The sequence below is a fragment of the Euprymna scolopes genome, chromosome 41, assembly GCF_053919585.1.
Source record: "Euprymna scolopes isolate OS-2025 chromosome 41, ASM5391958v1, whole genome shotgun sequence".
Classification (NCBI taxonomy): domain Eukaryota; kingdom Metazoa; phylum Mollusca; class Cephalopoda; order Sepiida; family Sepiolidae; genus Euprymna; species Euprymna scolopes.
The window spans coordinates 31,027,094-31,044,624 of NC_136522.1; the positions used below are offsets into that span (position 1 = coordinate 31,027,094).

Consider the following 17,531-nt stretch of genomic DNA (forward strand, 5'->3'; position numbering starts at 1 on the left):
GATACACTAATACTAAAATGTTTTAAAAACATTAATGAAAATAGGTTTTGTTTTCTTTGGAAGGGAAGCCACAAATGTCAATATACTATTGCAGAAAGTAATGCTAATATGTTCTTGTGATAATAATGCTAAGATGTTCTTTGCAACATCAATATCAACAGGTTTTTGCAAATACTAATGACAATATGTTCTTGCAGACAATAGTGTTAATGTGCTCTTGCAAAAACTAATATTCATAACTTTTGAAGACACTAATGCCAGAAGGTTCTTGAAGATAATAATGCCAACGTTTTCTTGCAAACAGTAATATCGTTATGTTTTTGAACAGACTTATACTAACATGATCGTGAAGATAATAGTGTCAATGTACTCTTGAAAACACTAATATGTTCTTGAATTCACCAAAACTAATATGTTCTTATTAATAGTGCCAATGTGTTCTTATAAATACTAATACCAATATGTTCTTGAACACAATAATGTTAATATGTTCTTGCAGGCAATCATGTCAATGCGCTTTTTGAAGACATTAATACAAATATAGTCTTGAACACACTAATACTAATATGTAATGAAGACACTAATACCAATATATTTTTAAGACACTAATGCCAAGATGTTCTCGGAGACACTAATGCTAATATGCTTTTGAGAATTATAATGCTAATAAATTCTTTACAATATCAATATTCTTTATAATATCAACATGTTGTTGCAGACACTAAAAACAATATGGCTTTGAACACACTAATGCTAATATGTTCTTTCAGAAAATTGTGCCAATGTTTTCTTACTAATACCAGTATGTTTTGGAGGACACTTATGCCAATATGTTCTTTCAGACAATAATTACAATTCTTGTGACATTAATTACAATTCTTGTGACATTAATTACAATTCTTGTGACAATAATTACAATTCTTGTGACATTAATGCTAATTTTTTTCTAACAACCGCTAATACCAGTATGTTCTTAAGATACTAATTCCAATATATTCTTTCGGAAAGGAATATCAATATATTCATATAGACACCGATGCCAATATCTTCTTGCAGACAATAATGGCAATATGTTCTTAGTAATAACAATAAAGCCTTACAGACACTCATATTCTTGGCTACATTAATGCTAATATGTTCTTTTAGATATTACTATAATTACGTTCATACAAATGCTGGTGCCAATATGAAATTTAGCGTAATAATTCAAATATATTTCGAAAACAATAATACTAATCCGTTCTTACAGACAATAATGCTAATATGCTTTTTCTGCTCTATTAATGATAAACAGACACTAAAACACTTATGCCAATATGTTCTTTCAGACAATAATTACAATTCTTGTGACATTAATTACAATTCTTGTGACATTAATTACAATTCTTGTGACATTAATTACAATTCTTGTGACATTAATTACAATTCTTGTGACATTAATTACAATTCTTGTGACATTAATTACAATTCTTGTGACATTAATTACAATTCTTGTGACAATAATTACAATTCTTGTGACAATAATTACAATTCTTGTGACAATAATTACAATTCTTGTGACATTAATTACAATTCTTGTGACATTAATTACAATTCTTGTGACAATAATTACAATTCTTGTGACAATAATTACAATTCTTGTGACAATAATTACAATTCTTGTGACAATAATTACAATTCTTGTGACAATAATTACAATTCTTGTGACATTAATTACAATTCTTGTGACAATAATTACAATTCTTGTGACAATAATTACAATTCTTGTGACATTAATTACAATTCTTGTGACAATAATTACAATTCTTGTGACAATAATTACAATTCTTGTGACATTAATTACAATTCTTGTGACATTAATTACAATTCTTGTGACATTAATTACAATTCTTGTGACAATAATTACAATTCTTGTGACAATAATTACAATTCTTGTGACAATAATTACAATTCTTGTGACAATAATTACAATTCTTGTGACAATAATTACAATTCTTGTGACAATAATTACAATTCTTGTGACAATAATTACCATTCTTGTGACAATAATTACAATTCTTGTGACATTAATTACAATTCTTGTGACAATAATTACAATTCTTGTGACAATAATTACAATTCTTGTGACAATAATTACAATTCTTGTGACAATAATTACAATTCTTGTGACAATAATTACAATTCTTGTGACAATAATTACAATTCTTGTGACAATAATTACAATTCTTGTGACAATAATTACAATTCTTGTGACAATAATTACAATTCTTGTGACAATAATTACAATTCTTGTGACAATAATTACAATTCTTGTGACAATAATGCTAATATGCTTTTTCTGCTCTATTAATGATAAACAGAAATACTTGGAATAAACAGCTCGCATCAATAATCAAGAAATAGTACTCTAATGAATCGTGAACCACATGTGGAAATTAGTGAAACTGAGCAAGCAGATTCATCCATATAATCTGCCGAAAATGAAATATTTCCTACCGAGATGCAAGAAAAAACATAAGTAATATGTCGGGATTATTTCACTAACAACAAGAGGGGGGGTAAGAAAAGGCAGTAAGGGCTTGCAACGAAATGGTGACGTTGCTTACAAGCAGTCTTTTCTTTCCTTGTAAAGGTAACAATTAACTGGTAACGTTTGCCGAACAACAATCATGAGGTAATCAGTCTAAGAGACGCCAACCGACTAGCAAGCTAGGTAACTAGCTTCTTAACTAATCACTAACCCGTAGTGAGAAAACTCCTTTTATACATACTAACTCTCAGTGGCGAGAATTCCAACGTGATTTCCAACGAGATTAGAATGTCTATTTAACTTAGTAGGAAATAGACACCCAGTTTCTCAGTAACGGCAAAACAGCAGTTCAATGTCTTTTCTTCCCTCCGACCCACTCCCGGTAAGTCAAATCAATTTCAACTCTTACAAATATTATTCAATAGAAATGGTAATATTATTTGATAAAACAAATAGTAAACTTCACACAATCAAACTAGACCAAGGAAAATGGAGGAAAAGTTAAAGCGAAATAACTTTATCTCAACTTCTATATATCTATATGAAATTTTTCTACTTTAAAATAAAATACCTAGAGAGAAAAATTTCACTTACGAATTAAGTTACAACTAAAATTGACATGTTCAGTGAAATGATGTAAGAAAGCACAACGTTCAGACTGAAACGTGCACATTCTCTTAGCTTTTTTCTGTAAGACAGAACAGACGTGTTTTCAAAGATCCTCTCCCATACCCACCCAAAGATGGAATATGCAAATGTGTAATATTATTGTGTACTGATGAAAATCTACAGATTTCTTTTATTAAAACGTATATGTGCCGTTGTTATTACTACAACGAAACTGAAATGCTACCAAAGAAAAAGAACCCGTGACAACTACTATTACAATTGTTGCCCACAAGAGAAAAAGAGAAAGAGTATTTATCGGATGTCAACAATATTTCTGCTATGAAATGTACTGATCATTTGTTAACGCTAAATTATTGTGATTCTATAGGACTCATATATCAAAATTGATAGTTACCTAAATAAAAAAAGCAATCAGTGTAAACACCATACCAAACTGTAAAACACATATTAACTTAACAGATACAAACACTGTAATAGAAACAAAATGAGGTAACTACTTGAAACTACTCAAATTACCAATATAATATCATGCCTTAAAGCAATCGACAGATATATAAAATATATAATAGCATATTTAAAGTATGATCACAAAATAACAAACACATAATATGTATATAACACAGGCGAGTTGGAATTTAATAATTTACAAGCGTTGATATGTTATTAAATAATGTAACTTAACTTCAAAAAATATATTTGAGAAACAAGAAAAATGATCGACACTGCACAACCGACCCAAAATTGTAAATAGAACATTTTAAGGAACCAGAAAAAATTCAAAGATGTAACCTCTTTTTCTTGCCTGTATTTAAATTCTTCAATTAAGTTGATTATGGAATCTTAAGAAAATAAGTTACTTTAGGGTGATTCCATGTAAAATCCTGCACGGCTTGAAACACATATCCTTAGATTTTGTTGTAACTTCCACCATAGATGGGCATCATAAAACTAAGAAATCATGAAATTTAATGTAACTCCAAGCGGTTGCCAATTTAGAGCATTTTCTGCTACCATAACAAGCACATCTATTTTTCCTATATTGGTGTACATGTGAAAATTTTCCAAATCTGATAAAATCACAAAGAAGGCTGTATTTTTGGACAAATCTGGTACTATCTTTTTATTTTTTGGATACAAAAAAATACTTGAATGGATTGTTGGTATCATCATGTTATGAACAGAAAATATTCAAGAAAATGTAATCAGTAAAATGTCAACTGGGGGAAATTTCACATTGTATCCAAAACAAAAAATGCTCTAAATCAGCAACCTCTTGGAATGTAATGCTCAGATTTTGAAAATTTCTTAGCTTTTATGATGTGTGGTGAAATTTATAAAAAAAAATCATATGATTTTAAAATCTTAGGTTTCTGGATGTTTTGAAATGGAATTACCCCAGGGCCAGTTTCCCTTCAAAACTTTTCTAAGAGTCTTGAAAAAGATGTTCTATTTTCGCAATGCTGTTTTCAGAATATTAACCATTTTGTTGTTGTGATGTCTTTAAAAACTCCAACATAAAACTTTAAAGTCCTCCATGCTTTTTATAACTTGATTAACATTCTAAGCATTTTTATTGTTAATTGTTTTTATCTTAACAAATGATACACGACCAATGCTGGCTTGTCAAGCAAATGTGGTATATTTCTAATGCAGCATCACAAATCGAATTGATATATGTTTTTATATTTTACAGTGTTATGTGACGCCGGATATGAAGGGCAAGAAAGTTGTACTCTTTGTAAAGTTAATTATTTCAAAGCAACATCTGGTGCCCAAAAGTGTTCTAAATGTCCAACTAATTTCCTTGCCAACGCCAATAGAACAGTTTGTAATGTCTGTAAGTAGCATTCAATTAATTCCATACTAACAAAACTGTGCAGATAATATATAGAATTATTATGATTAAATCTATGCATAAGCTGTTAAATCTGAACAAAGGATGACACGATTTTTGGTGAATAAAAAATAAGGTCCTGAAGAGATATGATATCGCTCTTCTAACCACCATTAATTGATTAGAAATGGATATTATTTTTGGAGTTATCTATATTAGGTAAGTATGGACAAAAATATTGAAATGTAATAAAACGATGTAAAGATTGTCTTTTCACAGTCGAGACATTTTTTCTACTCATCTCCACTCCAAACAAGGCATATCGTCACTTGGACGTAAGGAGTCACTAATTGTGAGCCTAAGAAATGCAAGATGTTGGTTTACCTTGCATTTGAAATTCTGCATGTCAGTACAGCCAGAGAAGCGGGTAGAAGGAAGGGAATTCCAAAGTCTAACCGTTCTAGGGAAAACACCATTCGAGTAAAAAAAACTTTCTGACATTTAGGGACCCCAACAGTGAAGAGGTGAGCAGGTTTTTCAAGAATATGTACGTCGAGGGGCACACCTGCAATGAGTTCATCAGAATACATTCCATTAAAATACTTGTAAAACAGACACACGGACGCAACATTGTGGCGATGGGACAGGGGTAGGAGCCTAGTTGACAGAGTGAGACACTTTTTTGGACCCTATTCAAGAGGGAGAACTAGTGGTAGATGCACCAGACCAAATGTGGCAACAATACTCTATGCATGGGTTATTGGTGGCCTTGTAGAGGTACAGAATATTCTAAGGTGTGAGTAGTTTTCTAGCACGATAGAGGGATGTCATCCTCTTTGCATTAGCCTTCACACTCGTCAATGTATTTGTTCCTATTCATATTCCCTGTGAATGTTAAGAAGGTAGAATTAGAAGGTAGAATTCTCAGGTAAGATATTATTTGTCATCGATATCGGTGATTGGTGAGGCTTCTTGTAATTATTAAAGGAAAGCATTAAATGTTACCATCTATTAACGTCTCCATTCCACTATGGTTTGGAGATCATTTTTTAAGGATTCAGCTATTGTCTTGGATTTGTGTACATCTGTTCTTTCCTCATGCATGTTATAGAGCGTTCTATCATCAGTAAATATACTCATCTCAGACACAATATTATCGGGGAGGTCATTAATGAATCTCATGAATAAAAGTGGTCCAAGGATCGACCCCTGAGGTACTCCCGCATTAATGTTTGCTGCTTGGATAACGTCCATCAATGACAACCGAGATGGTTCTATTGTCTAAAAAGGATCTAATTATATTTAGTATACGTCCAGTTTTACCGTATAATTTCAGTTTTATTAGCAGCCCTACATGCTAAACTTTGTCAAAGGCCTTAGATATATCAAAGTCCTGGCTTCATTCGCCCTATCCAGTGTATGCTGTCAGAGATGAACTTAAAATATCTGCAGTAGAACGACATTGCCTAAATCTGTACTGTTGGTCAGAAACAATATGAGGTTTTTCAAGGTGATGAACTAATGCTTGATTGATTAGCGTCTTAAAGATTTTAGCGAAGAGGGAGAGGAAACTGAATTATAGGGGGGGGGGGGCTCTCCTGTTTCTGGACACTTTGTTTTGTCGACTGAAGAGAAAGATTCACCATTTGGTGTTGCATTATTCTTAGAGGGCTCATATTGATCAGTCACCTCTGGTTCAGAGCTATTTGATAGGGTAGACTATGGTGGTTTACAATGATCAGTGAAGACAGAAGATCCCAAGTTTGTAAAGAATGGGTCAGTGACCGGGGTGGGAGCTAGATCTTCTGTTGACTGACGGTCGTCAGGAAATAGAATTCTGGCAAAATTATACTGGTTCTACCAAGGGGTCAGACTTGTGTTGACGGACAAATTTTCTAAGGAGAACTGGGCCTCCTTGCAAACATTTAAGAGGGTGTATCTGGTACCCGACCTTCTCGAAAAACTAAATATTCTCTCATGTTGAGTTGGGTTAGTTGCTATACAAAGAAGAGATTGAATAGAGTGCAAAGCAATGTCAAGTACTTCTTGCCAATGACGATAATCAAGTTACCTGGTCTTAAGGATGAGTTTGATCGTTTCCCAAATTGTACCATTTACTCTCTCGCATTTTACATTGCCGATTGGATGGGTAATCACAACTCCATGTTGTCAGAGAAACTCTTTTAGTTCCCCTGAAATAAACTGACTCCCTCGATCACTATGGATGGAGTCTGGGCAACCAAAGAAGGTAAAATAAATTCTGGAGACATTTTATGACAGTTTTTGTTGATATATCCTGGCATGGATAGACAAAAGGATAGCGTGAGTATTCATCTACATTCACGAGTGGTGTTTGCAATTATTCGTAGATTGCTTTGGATCCATGAAATCTATTGGGAGGCGTTCAAAGGGTGATCGGGAATGGATTAAACGACCTGAGGGGGGTTTGAAGAATTTTGATTTTAGTTCAGCACATATTTGACATTCAGCACAGGTACGTTTAACATCTTCCATAGAGAGATTGTTCTGTCTCACAAAATGATTCAGCCTCGATACTCCTTGATGACAGAGCACTTCATGTATGTCTTTTAGTGATAATGAGCATGAAGTAGAGCATGAACGAGAAAGAGTAACTGCAGAGCTAGTAAGACAACCTTGTCTATATACTATATCATAAGAACAGCTGGAAAATTCAAGTCTCTATCGAAGTAGTTTATCATTTTTAATGTGGTTTGGTGCCTGAGTTTTGAACATATATCAACCGGCCTGTTGGTCAGTAATGATGGTAAAATGTCGAAGAGTAGGAGATCACGCCATTTACGCACAGATTCGACAATGGCTGCTGATTCACGTTCTACTGCTGAGTGTCGACGTTCGGACTGCGTCCGGATCCTGGAAATCACACTACTGGACGTCCATTTTGAGAAAGGCAGGCTGCTAAGCTGTCGCAAATGCACCCGTTTCTATTGTGAATGGAACTTCATTCTCCATGGCTGCAACCGAAGCCTTACAAATTTCATCTTTTATTGCCTGAAATTGACTTTTGAGTTTTTCAGTAATAGGAAATGATGTAATGTTAAACAAAGGTGAAATTCGATTGGAGAAATTATCTACCCATCGTGAATAGTATGACAAGAAAACTAAAGCTCTTTTGAGAGACTTGCTACATTTCGGAATTGGTAATTCTTTTAGTAGTGTGAGTCCATCTGGATCAGGACTGATTGTTCCATTTTACAATAGGTGCCCTAAAAATTTGAGTTGGGTTATACCATAGTCAAAATTTTCAGGGTTCAGTTGCAGATTAAGACGATTGACAAAAAAAAAGTTGTCAAACGTCTTAATCTGCAACTGAACCCTGAAAACAAATGCTTTCATATTTTCGACCAATCCTTTATAAGTGTTTCTTCCATTGACAATGTACCTTTGAGGTTGTATTCTTGGATTACATTGTGCATAAAACGTTGGAACACAGCTACCGAGTTTGTTAATCGAAAAGGTAACCGATAAAATTCGTATAGGCGTCCGTCAGTTCGCATGCTGTATACATTGCTTCATGTTTACGAATAGGGCGTCGGTAATGTGCAGCCTTCAAATCTAATTTATTAAAAAATTGTTGGCATAAATTATTTGAGATTTTTAGAAAAAGCATCAATAAATGTATATCGATTAATAGTGAAAGAATAGTTAAGACAATGCGACACTTATGTCTTTCATTGTAGGTTAACAAGACTTGGGCTCTCCATGAGGAATTAATTTAGTTATAATTTAGATAAACGAAATAATTAGTGTCGATTATAATTATCATTTAAGGAGAATGCTGTAATCGAACGTAATGATCAAAAGTTAAAGTGAATACATTATTGCTGTTTAGATACGATTCCCAGGAATGCAGTGGAATTACCCATTGTAGTTGGAAACAACTATACAACAAGATTAGGTAAGAGGAATAATGGAACGATGAAATTAAGGGAGTCGACATCTGATTTTCTCTCCATTCTCGCCAACTTGTTTCATCTTTTTTGGATAAATTTGTGACTGGTGACGACAAATGGATCTTATATTGAAATGTTAAGCATCGTAGACAATGGCTTGGTAAAGGGGAAAGTCCTCAGCCACAGCCGAAAAGAGGACCATGAGAATAATGTTATTCTTTGAATATGGTCAGATTGGCAAAAGATGTCAGCAATTAGAGCGTTTGAACCTTGCTTTGAGGAATAAAAGACATACTCTAGTGACTCGAAAAGGAGTGATGTTTCATCAGGACAATGCACGACCCAACACAGCAAGAATCGCCTCATAAAAGATAACAGAACTTAGTTGGGAGAATATTCCTCATTCATCTTGTTCTACTGACCTTGGTCCTTCAGTTCGATGTTTAAGTTTATGGACGCGGACGATTAATTTTAGCAGTGATTTGGCCATAGTAATCCGATAATAAATGAGACTTAGCTAAGAATATTCAAGCAATGAATTTTTATTAAACAGTTCAAAGGGTTTACCTATTGTGTTTCTTTTGTGTATAGAAAGCAATTTTAATTGGTTGGTAAAAGTTGCAAGCATATACGGAGAAGACTGTGTATTTATATGAATTATTTCCTTGCGCACGTTATTTCCATGAAATAAGTTTATTAGTAGTTAATTGTCTGTTTATGTGTGATTAATAGCTTTTATTTTTATTTTTTAGCACTAAAAACTGCTGTGTCTTGCGCATAGTGGCAGAAGGATCGGACCATGCAAGTTTTTACATGCGAATGTCTGTAGTGTTATGAGGTTGGCAATATGTAAATGACTATTTCTGAGTGATTAATAATCGGTAAATATTGGTCGCTTTAACGTTAGTGTCTCCTGTGAAGGGGGATGCCATGTTTGTCAAATTTTAGAGCTGTTCGTTAATGTAGAAATTCGTTTCGATATGGAATATGAGAAAATCCGGTTTCAGCTAATGATAAAAGCTGGAAGATTGCCGGGAAAAAGACAGTAATTTTAATGTAAAAATCGAAAGGAATATGACAACTGATAGCTGTGGTAAGACTAAATATATAGAGAGAAAAGTTGTAGCTCCTTCTATCTTATAATGTTGCGATTGTAATGATAATTTTCACTGGATGGAATCTACCATTGTAATATCACGACTGAATTCATATGTAATGGCGTGCAAAAGTTACATCCGATAGTGGGTAATAGTTTAGATATAATAAATTTGTATGTGGCATCTTTTATTGCAAACTTATCGTAACTTGTTCCAGAAGTTTAGGGTTAGAGTTAGTATGTCTATGTATGTAATCTTGCAGTTATTTCCCTCATAATGTTGCGTTTTTTATGGTGATTCTCCACGGATGGAATCTAGCATTGTAATATCATGACTGAATGCATATGTAACAAAAGCGACATAAGATGGCGAGTAATAGTTCAGACATAAAACATTTTATGTGGCATCTGTTAATGCAAACCTACGATAATTTGGTCCAAAAGGGAATTTCTGCAATCAAAATAGTATATACATCATAAAAACTCTAAACGTTTTTTTGCAGTGAATTGTCCAGTCGGCTATTACCATGCAAATGCATCTTCCTGCCTCCCTTGTGAAAAAGGACAATACAAAGATTCAGAGGGAAATACTAGCTGTATAAGTTGCCCAAACTCAGACTACACAACAACTTCAACAGGCAGTACAAGTGCTGATGATTGTAGTGAAGGTAAGAGAATAGATTAGACTAATTTGTGGTGTTTTCCTTTCAATTGTTGATTAATTGAATTTCTGTTTCAATTGTTTGAATAATTGAATTTCTGTTTGTTTGAAGTTAAACTTGGCTTGAAAATCATTGATTGTTCTGTGATATCTTCAGTCTCGCGGAGAAACATGCATTAAACAATATATAAATAAAAATGGTAAATAAAATGGAGAATTAACGTCTTAGAGTTAATATGAAGAATACAAAGTTTCTAATTTTAAGTATTAGTTTCACCTTCTACAAAAAGTTGGCTCGCAGAGATATAAGTGTAAACACCCTTGAATGCCCCTAGAGCAAATTATGTCTACAAAAGGTGAAGTGGTTCAGGTATGACATAATCACATTGATACACCAGTTATCATTCGATCATCAAAGTTAAGCAACGTTGTGGTTGACCAGTACCAGATGGGTTACCATTTAGAAACACCATGCATTTCATCTAAAAAGGACGATGACAATTCTGGCAGCTCCTGCATTCCATCTAGTTTCAAACTGTCTCGACCCTGTTTTGTCATGTGACCAGGCTGGTTTAGATGAGAGAGTAGGGCTAGCTATGTGCAAATCAGTTTCACTTTAAATAAATTCCCAGCACATGTCACCCATTATCCGTAAGACAAACTATTCGTCTGTGGTTTTACTAGAAGGTGTTTTGATTGGCCGGATCACGTTATTCACAGATGTCAGGCCGTTGCCCACTAAATCGATGATCAAACTCTGGCACATATGGATGTAGATAGATATAAACTTTAAGATGGATTTTTCATTCTTTTTTTGCTATTTTCAATTTCAAATTTCATTTGTTTATTTGTTCTAGTGAACTGTCCACCTGGCTATAAATTTAATAATTCTATGAGTGCATGCATAGTCTGCCCTAAGGGAACTTACCAAGCAAACAGTGGGGATTATCCATGCATCGCTTGTACGGGAACCTTTACAACATTTGGAAATGCTTCTACCAGTAAAACTGACTGCCTTATACGTAAGTATAGAAACTCCACAATTTATTTTAATTTTTATTTCAATTCTAATAAGCATGCTCCATGGAAATTATACAGTTTATTAAAAACATGTAGTAAAGCGATAATGATGTACCCTATGAATTATTTGAATCCGGTGATTCGAATGGAACTAATAGAACTAGTAACTGACAGAGATATATCTTTTCCAACTTCCTCTCTGATATTAACAGTATGAACTTTTTGAATCCGGTGATTCAAGTAGAACTAAGAGAACTGGTAATTGATAGAGATGTGTCAGTACCAACTTCCTTGATAAACATATATCATAAGAGGGGCGTGCAATAAATAATGTCTCTGACCTACTTTCCATAGCAGTAGAGCAACGAAACTTGACACAGTTATTAGTCTTTCTCTACATAAGAACCACCCAGAGTTATGTATTTCTCCCATTGTTTGATGCAGCTGTGGAGACTGTTTTTGTAGAACACCCCAGGTTGGTCCTTCAACCAGGACGTGCCTTCAAAAATCAAGGCTGCATCATCTGTGAAATGCTTTCCTTTCAAAAACAACTTCATGGCTGGGAAGAGGTGAAAGTCCGAAGGTGCAAGGTCAGGAGAGTAAGGAGGATGGGTTAGGATTTCATAACCACACGCCCGTGCTTCTGATCTGGCGACATGCGAGTTGTGGACCGGAGCGTTGTCCAGCACAGGAGGAGGGTACTTTTGCTGATCTTGCCCCGCCTCTTGATTTTGATAGCTTCCCTTAATTTCCTCAAAAGTGAAGCATAATAGGCTCCTGTAATTGTGGTACCCTTTGCCATTAAATCTGTCATCACTACTCCGTCCTGGTCCCAGAAGACTGTGAACATGACCTTGCCAGCAGATGACTGCACCCTTGCCTTCTTTGGAGGTGGTGAGTCCAAATGCTTCCACTGCATTGACTGGGCTTTGATCTCTGGATCATAGTGATGGACCCAGGTTTCAACCTGTGAAATCATGGTTTTGAAAAACGTTGACTCATCTTCTTGGCACATCTCCAAATTCATCCTCGAGCACTCGACGCGTTCTCGCTTCTGGAATGGTGTGAGCAACCTGGGAATCCATCTGGCCGACACCTTATGCATATGTAAATGGTCATGAATGATAGTTTCCACAGACCTTGTACTAATCTTGACATCTTGAGCTATTTGGCGAATAGTAAGCACCGATCTTCCAAAATGTCAGTCTCAACTTGACGGGCAGATGCCTCATCAATGGCAGAAGGGTGGCGACCAGGTCTGGGAGCTGTTTCCACAGACTTCCGGCCATGTTTGTATTCACGATGCCAGCGTTTTACAAGGTCATATAATGGGGCATTATAACCATAAGTTTCTTTCATTTCATCAAAAGTCTCCTGGGGTGTGCGTCCTTTCAAATACAAAATCCGGATCACTGCTCGACATTCAACAGGCTCCATTTCACACCTGACTCAGTTCAAACACCTGTAAAACAGAAACCACAATTAGGTCAGAGTTGTAATTTACCACATAACCCGTAGAGATATAAAAGACTGCACATGCAAAATTTCAGCTAGATCAGACAACTGGAAGTGGGTTAGGGGCATTACTTATTGCACGCCCCTCGTGGAGGGAGAAGCTGCTGATCGGATTAAATATGAAAATCGATAAATCTGAATGAAAATATTATTTTTTTAATGCAATTGTTGTCAAATGTTCTTTCCCTATTTTTTTATTGTTTCATTTTATAATTTTGTAAAAGACGACAACAAAACTAAATATTTGAAATAAATGATGTCAAAATTGTTTTATATGCCAACATGAATTCCCGAAACTTTTAGTGACTTCTGGATATAAATTCCAGCAAATACGTTTTCATATGTGATGTCTGTGAAAAAACTGTTAAGCTGGACCAATTGAAATATGTATAGTTTTCAACTGAAACGACAATATTTTATAATGGAAAAAAGAAATAAAAAAACACATAGATCACGATAGATTGCTTAAAAACGTCTTATATTGATAAAGAAAAAGAAACTCATGAACAGAAGTAAACGGAAATTATGCTAGAGAAAAATAATACAAAAATAAGGCAAACTATATTTGGAAGAAAACTGTACTTATCAGAAATATTTGCATTATATATCTATATATATATAAATGTAAAGTTGGTTCGTTCTAAAAGAATAAAACCATATTTCTACGTTACCAATTTATTTGAAATTTTCAGACAACCCATTTTTAGAGTCGAGGTATGTTTTTATGTCATTAAAATAAATGTACCTAATTAAAATTAAAATATTAAATAAAATAAATATATTTTTTAACCGTTTCTGCGAATCTGTTCTGTTGATAAAACTGAACTTCCGGTTCGATTCATTTCACAGCCACGAATTGACGAAAGGTTTTATTTTCTGTTAACTCGATAAGTAAAAAAAAAACATATTTCATTTGTTTATCTTCCAAATTTTTTAATTTACACATCTTTTCTTTATTATATAAGGTCAAAAAAAAGTTTGTTGCTTGCATTTGATTTTTTTTTTGTTTTTCTATATAAGATTACTCATGCAGAGAGTGATCCGTGCTGAAATAATGTTATTATTTAAAAAGTCATTCTTAACATGGGGAGGTAAGGATGTTTTGTACCTATTCTGTACTGTAACCTTACAATTGAATAAATAAAAAAACATATCATAAAACGTTATTTAAACGTGGAAATGATTTAAAAAATAGCGCGGATCGCTCTCTGCATTAGCACCACCATTTTTATTTATTGCGGACTATTATTCTGATCTTTATTAGTTGTTGTTTCACGAATTTTCGGCCAACTATTCCTCTGGCCTTCATGAAAAGAAGTCCTTTTATAAATGTTCAGTAACTTTTTCCTTTTATTATTCTTAAAGAGTAAAACTTTTCTTATTCATGAAAGGAGTTAAGCCTACGTAAATAAATAAATGTTTGTACACGTGACAAATTATCAATAAATGGTTTAGTTACTTTTTTTAAAAAATGTTTGTAAAAGTGCGAAAGGCGACGTTGTTGTACAACCATTACTCCCATGCTTAATTTCTATACTTATAGGTTTTTGGAATTTTTTTTTCACTGGATTATTATTGATTGGACACTAATTAAACAGATTATTAAACAAAATGTAATAAAGAAATCATTATTTCGACATTTGAAAGTGGTGCTCACTTTTTAGTTACAACGTTCTGATAAATCAGTCACCCATTTTGTAACCAATAGAAACGCGGTATATCAAAACCATAGAAAGTAAAAATAATGAGTCTCTACCGCATTTGTAAGTCAGAAATATATTTGTTTCTCAAAGAAAAAAAATAGAGAGAACAAGACTTTTTTTTATTGTTTTCATGAAAATAAAGTTTCGAGATTTTTAATTATTTTTTTTTTACTTATTCAGTCAGTTTGTGTTTTTTTTTAAATTTGTTTTTGTGAAAGGTGAGTTTTTTTCAAAACTTTTGTTTTGTTTCTTTTTAATTTTTTTAAAGTATTATAAATTTCACTAACATGCTGGAGAAATGTTTAATAATTTGGTATTTTTTAGATTAGGTCCACCTCCACAATTTTCCTTTCAATGACGACATTTATAGGTTTCCGAGTATGCTGAACACGCAAATTGCATTGAAATTTTGCGGAAATAAATAGTTGTATTATACATTGTATTCTTCGGCGGCCATCTTTTTACGTGCACACGCGCCATAAACAAATACACACACGTAAAAAAGATGGCCGCCAAAGATTACAATGCATAATACAACTTTTTATATCTTGATAACTACTTATTTCTGCAAAATTTCGATGCGATTTTCGTATTCAGCATAGTCGAAAACCATTTCAAGTCGACATTTAAAAGAAAATTGAGGAGGTGGACCTAATCTAAAAATTTACCAATAATTTTTAATCCCGTACGCCTCCCGATACACTTCCGTATTTAGAAAAAAAATAAATAAATAAATAAAAAGTGACCGATTTACCAGAACGTGGTAACTAAAAAGTGAGTACCCCTTTCAAATGTTGAAATGATTTTTTTTTTTTTTCAATTTTTTTTCATAATCTGGTTAGTGTTCAATCAATAATAATCCAGTGAAAAATTTTCAAAAAACCTATCAGTATAGAAACTCCACCACGTAAGTAAATAAATTTAAAAAATGTTACGTGCGCATGCGTTAGCCTTGACTAGGGGGTACTAAGGGAACGACCATTAAATAATTCTGCGGGTCGCCATGGAACTCAACGCCCAAGGAGTACCAAAATAGTTTTCATAATCTGAAGAAATTTTTTTTATCGAAAAGTGGGTGATCACTTTTCCATCTAAATTTAACTTAAAATGAGCACCCACTTTCTGGCCACCTGAGGAAGGGGGCATTTATTTTCGTGTTTATTGGCTTAAAGGTTTTTTTGACAAGGCAGTTTGGTACGCGAATGCATATTTAACAGTTTTCGTTTATGCTCACGCATAGCATAAACAAAGGCTACGACTGTGAAATGGAAAATAGTCCCAGAGTTCAGGGGTTAATACCATGCAAAAGAAATCAAACAAAAAGACTTTTTAGCCAAGAAACACACAGAAAGAAAAAAAATAGCATCCATTTTTTTTCTATCGAATTCATTTGCTGTTTTTATTGAAAACTATTTTCCCCCGGATTTTTGATATAATTTTCCATTAAGGGCTGTGCGTCTCACGTTCGTAAATAACAAAAAAATTTTTGTAGATTTTGGTGTGCTAAAAACGAATCTGCAAACCGTTTCCGTCGCAAAAAAATAGTTTTTATGATATGAAGAAATTACTTTTTCGAAAAAGTGGCGATCATTTTTCATGTAAATTTAACTTAAAATGAGCACCCACTTTCTAGCCACCTGAGAGAGGGGGGATTTTTTCCCATGTTTATTGGCTAAACAGCTTTCCTTTATGCTTACGCATTGCGTAAACGAAGGCTACGGCTGTTAAATGGAAAATAGTCCCAGAGTTCAGGGATTATTACCATGCAAAAGAAATCAAACAAAAAACTTTTTAGCCAAGAAACAGAAAAATGCCCCTCTCTCAGGTGGTCAGAAAGTGGGTGCTCATTCTAAGTTAAATTTACATTGAAAAGTGATCACCCACTTTTCGAAAAAGTAATTTCATGAATGTCATGAAAACTTTTTTTTTGCTACGTAAACGGTTTGCAGATTCGTTTTTAGCACACCGAAATCTACAATAAAATATTTCGTTATATATGAACGTGAAACGGGCCTTAAAGTAAAATAATACCGGATTTTTTTGAGCAGATTTGCCGTTTAGTTGTACAAATATCCTAAAACCAGGTAATCACTAAAAGGGATTTTTAAAAGTCGTCACCTGTATCGAGCAAAAGTTTAAAACCACCGATTATATGCCAGCCTACATCATGGTAACATATATTGAGTGAGTTCCTAACAGTATTTTGTATAGTTTTTTAGTTTAAACTCATTTTCCCAAAATTTCCCCAAACTTAACGTGTTCGATACAGTCTGCCGCCATTTGTATTTTTCAGATATACCGATAAACATTGAATGTTTTTGAACCGACTATACATTACATAAAAACACTAAAATCTTATCCAGTTAGGTAGAACACTTACTTTTCTTGCTTTGATAACATTTATTTGTTATATATTTATTTTTTGACAACTTCTTTGTATCTGTGTTTAGTAATATAAACCCTTTTCATTTAATGTAACGTTTAGTCGGCTCGAAAAACAGTGTTTATTGGTGTATTTGAAAGCTACAAATGGTGGTGGACACTGTTGATTACTTTAAGTTAGAGAAAGTGATTTAAAACTAAAAAAAACTATACAAAATACTGTCAGAA

General features: G+C 33.7%; 1 protein-coding gene across 2 annotated transcripts in view; it reads left to right on the plus strand.

Annotated features, from left to right (window-relative positions):
• Positions 1–17,531, plus strand: part of LOC145266710 (cysteine repeat modular protein A-like) — a 199,509-nt gene that overhangs the window by 59,206 nt on the left and 122,772 nt on the right. The window contains exons 7-9 of one of the 2 annotated variants that reach the window (XM_080122634.1): positions 4,854–4,997; positions 10,526–10,690; positions 11,541–11,705. In XM_080122634.1, coding sequence (XP_079978760.1) covers positions 4,854–4,997; positions 10,526–10,690; positions 11,541–11,705 — 474 coding nt within the window. The remainder of the gene's footprint in view (positions 1–4,853; positions 4,998–10,525; positions 10,691–11,540; positions 11,706–17,531) is intronic. The other variant, XM_080122635.1, reaches the window with a different exon arrangement.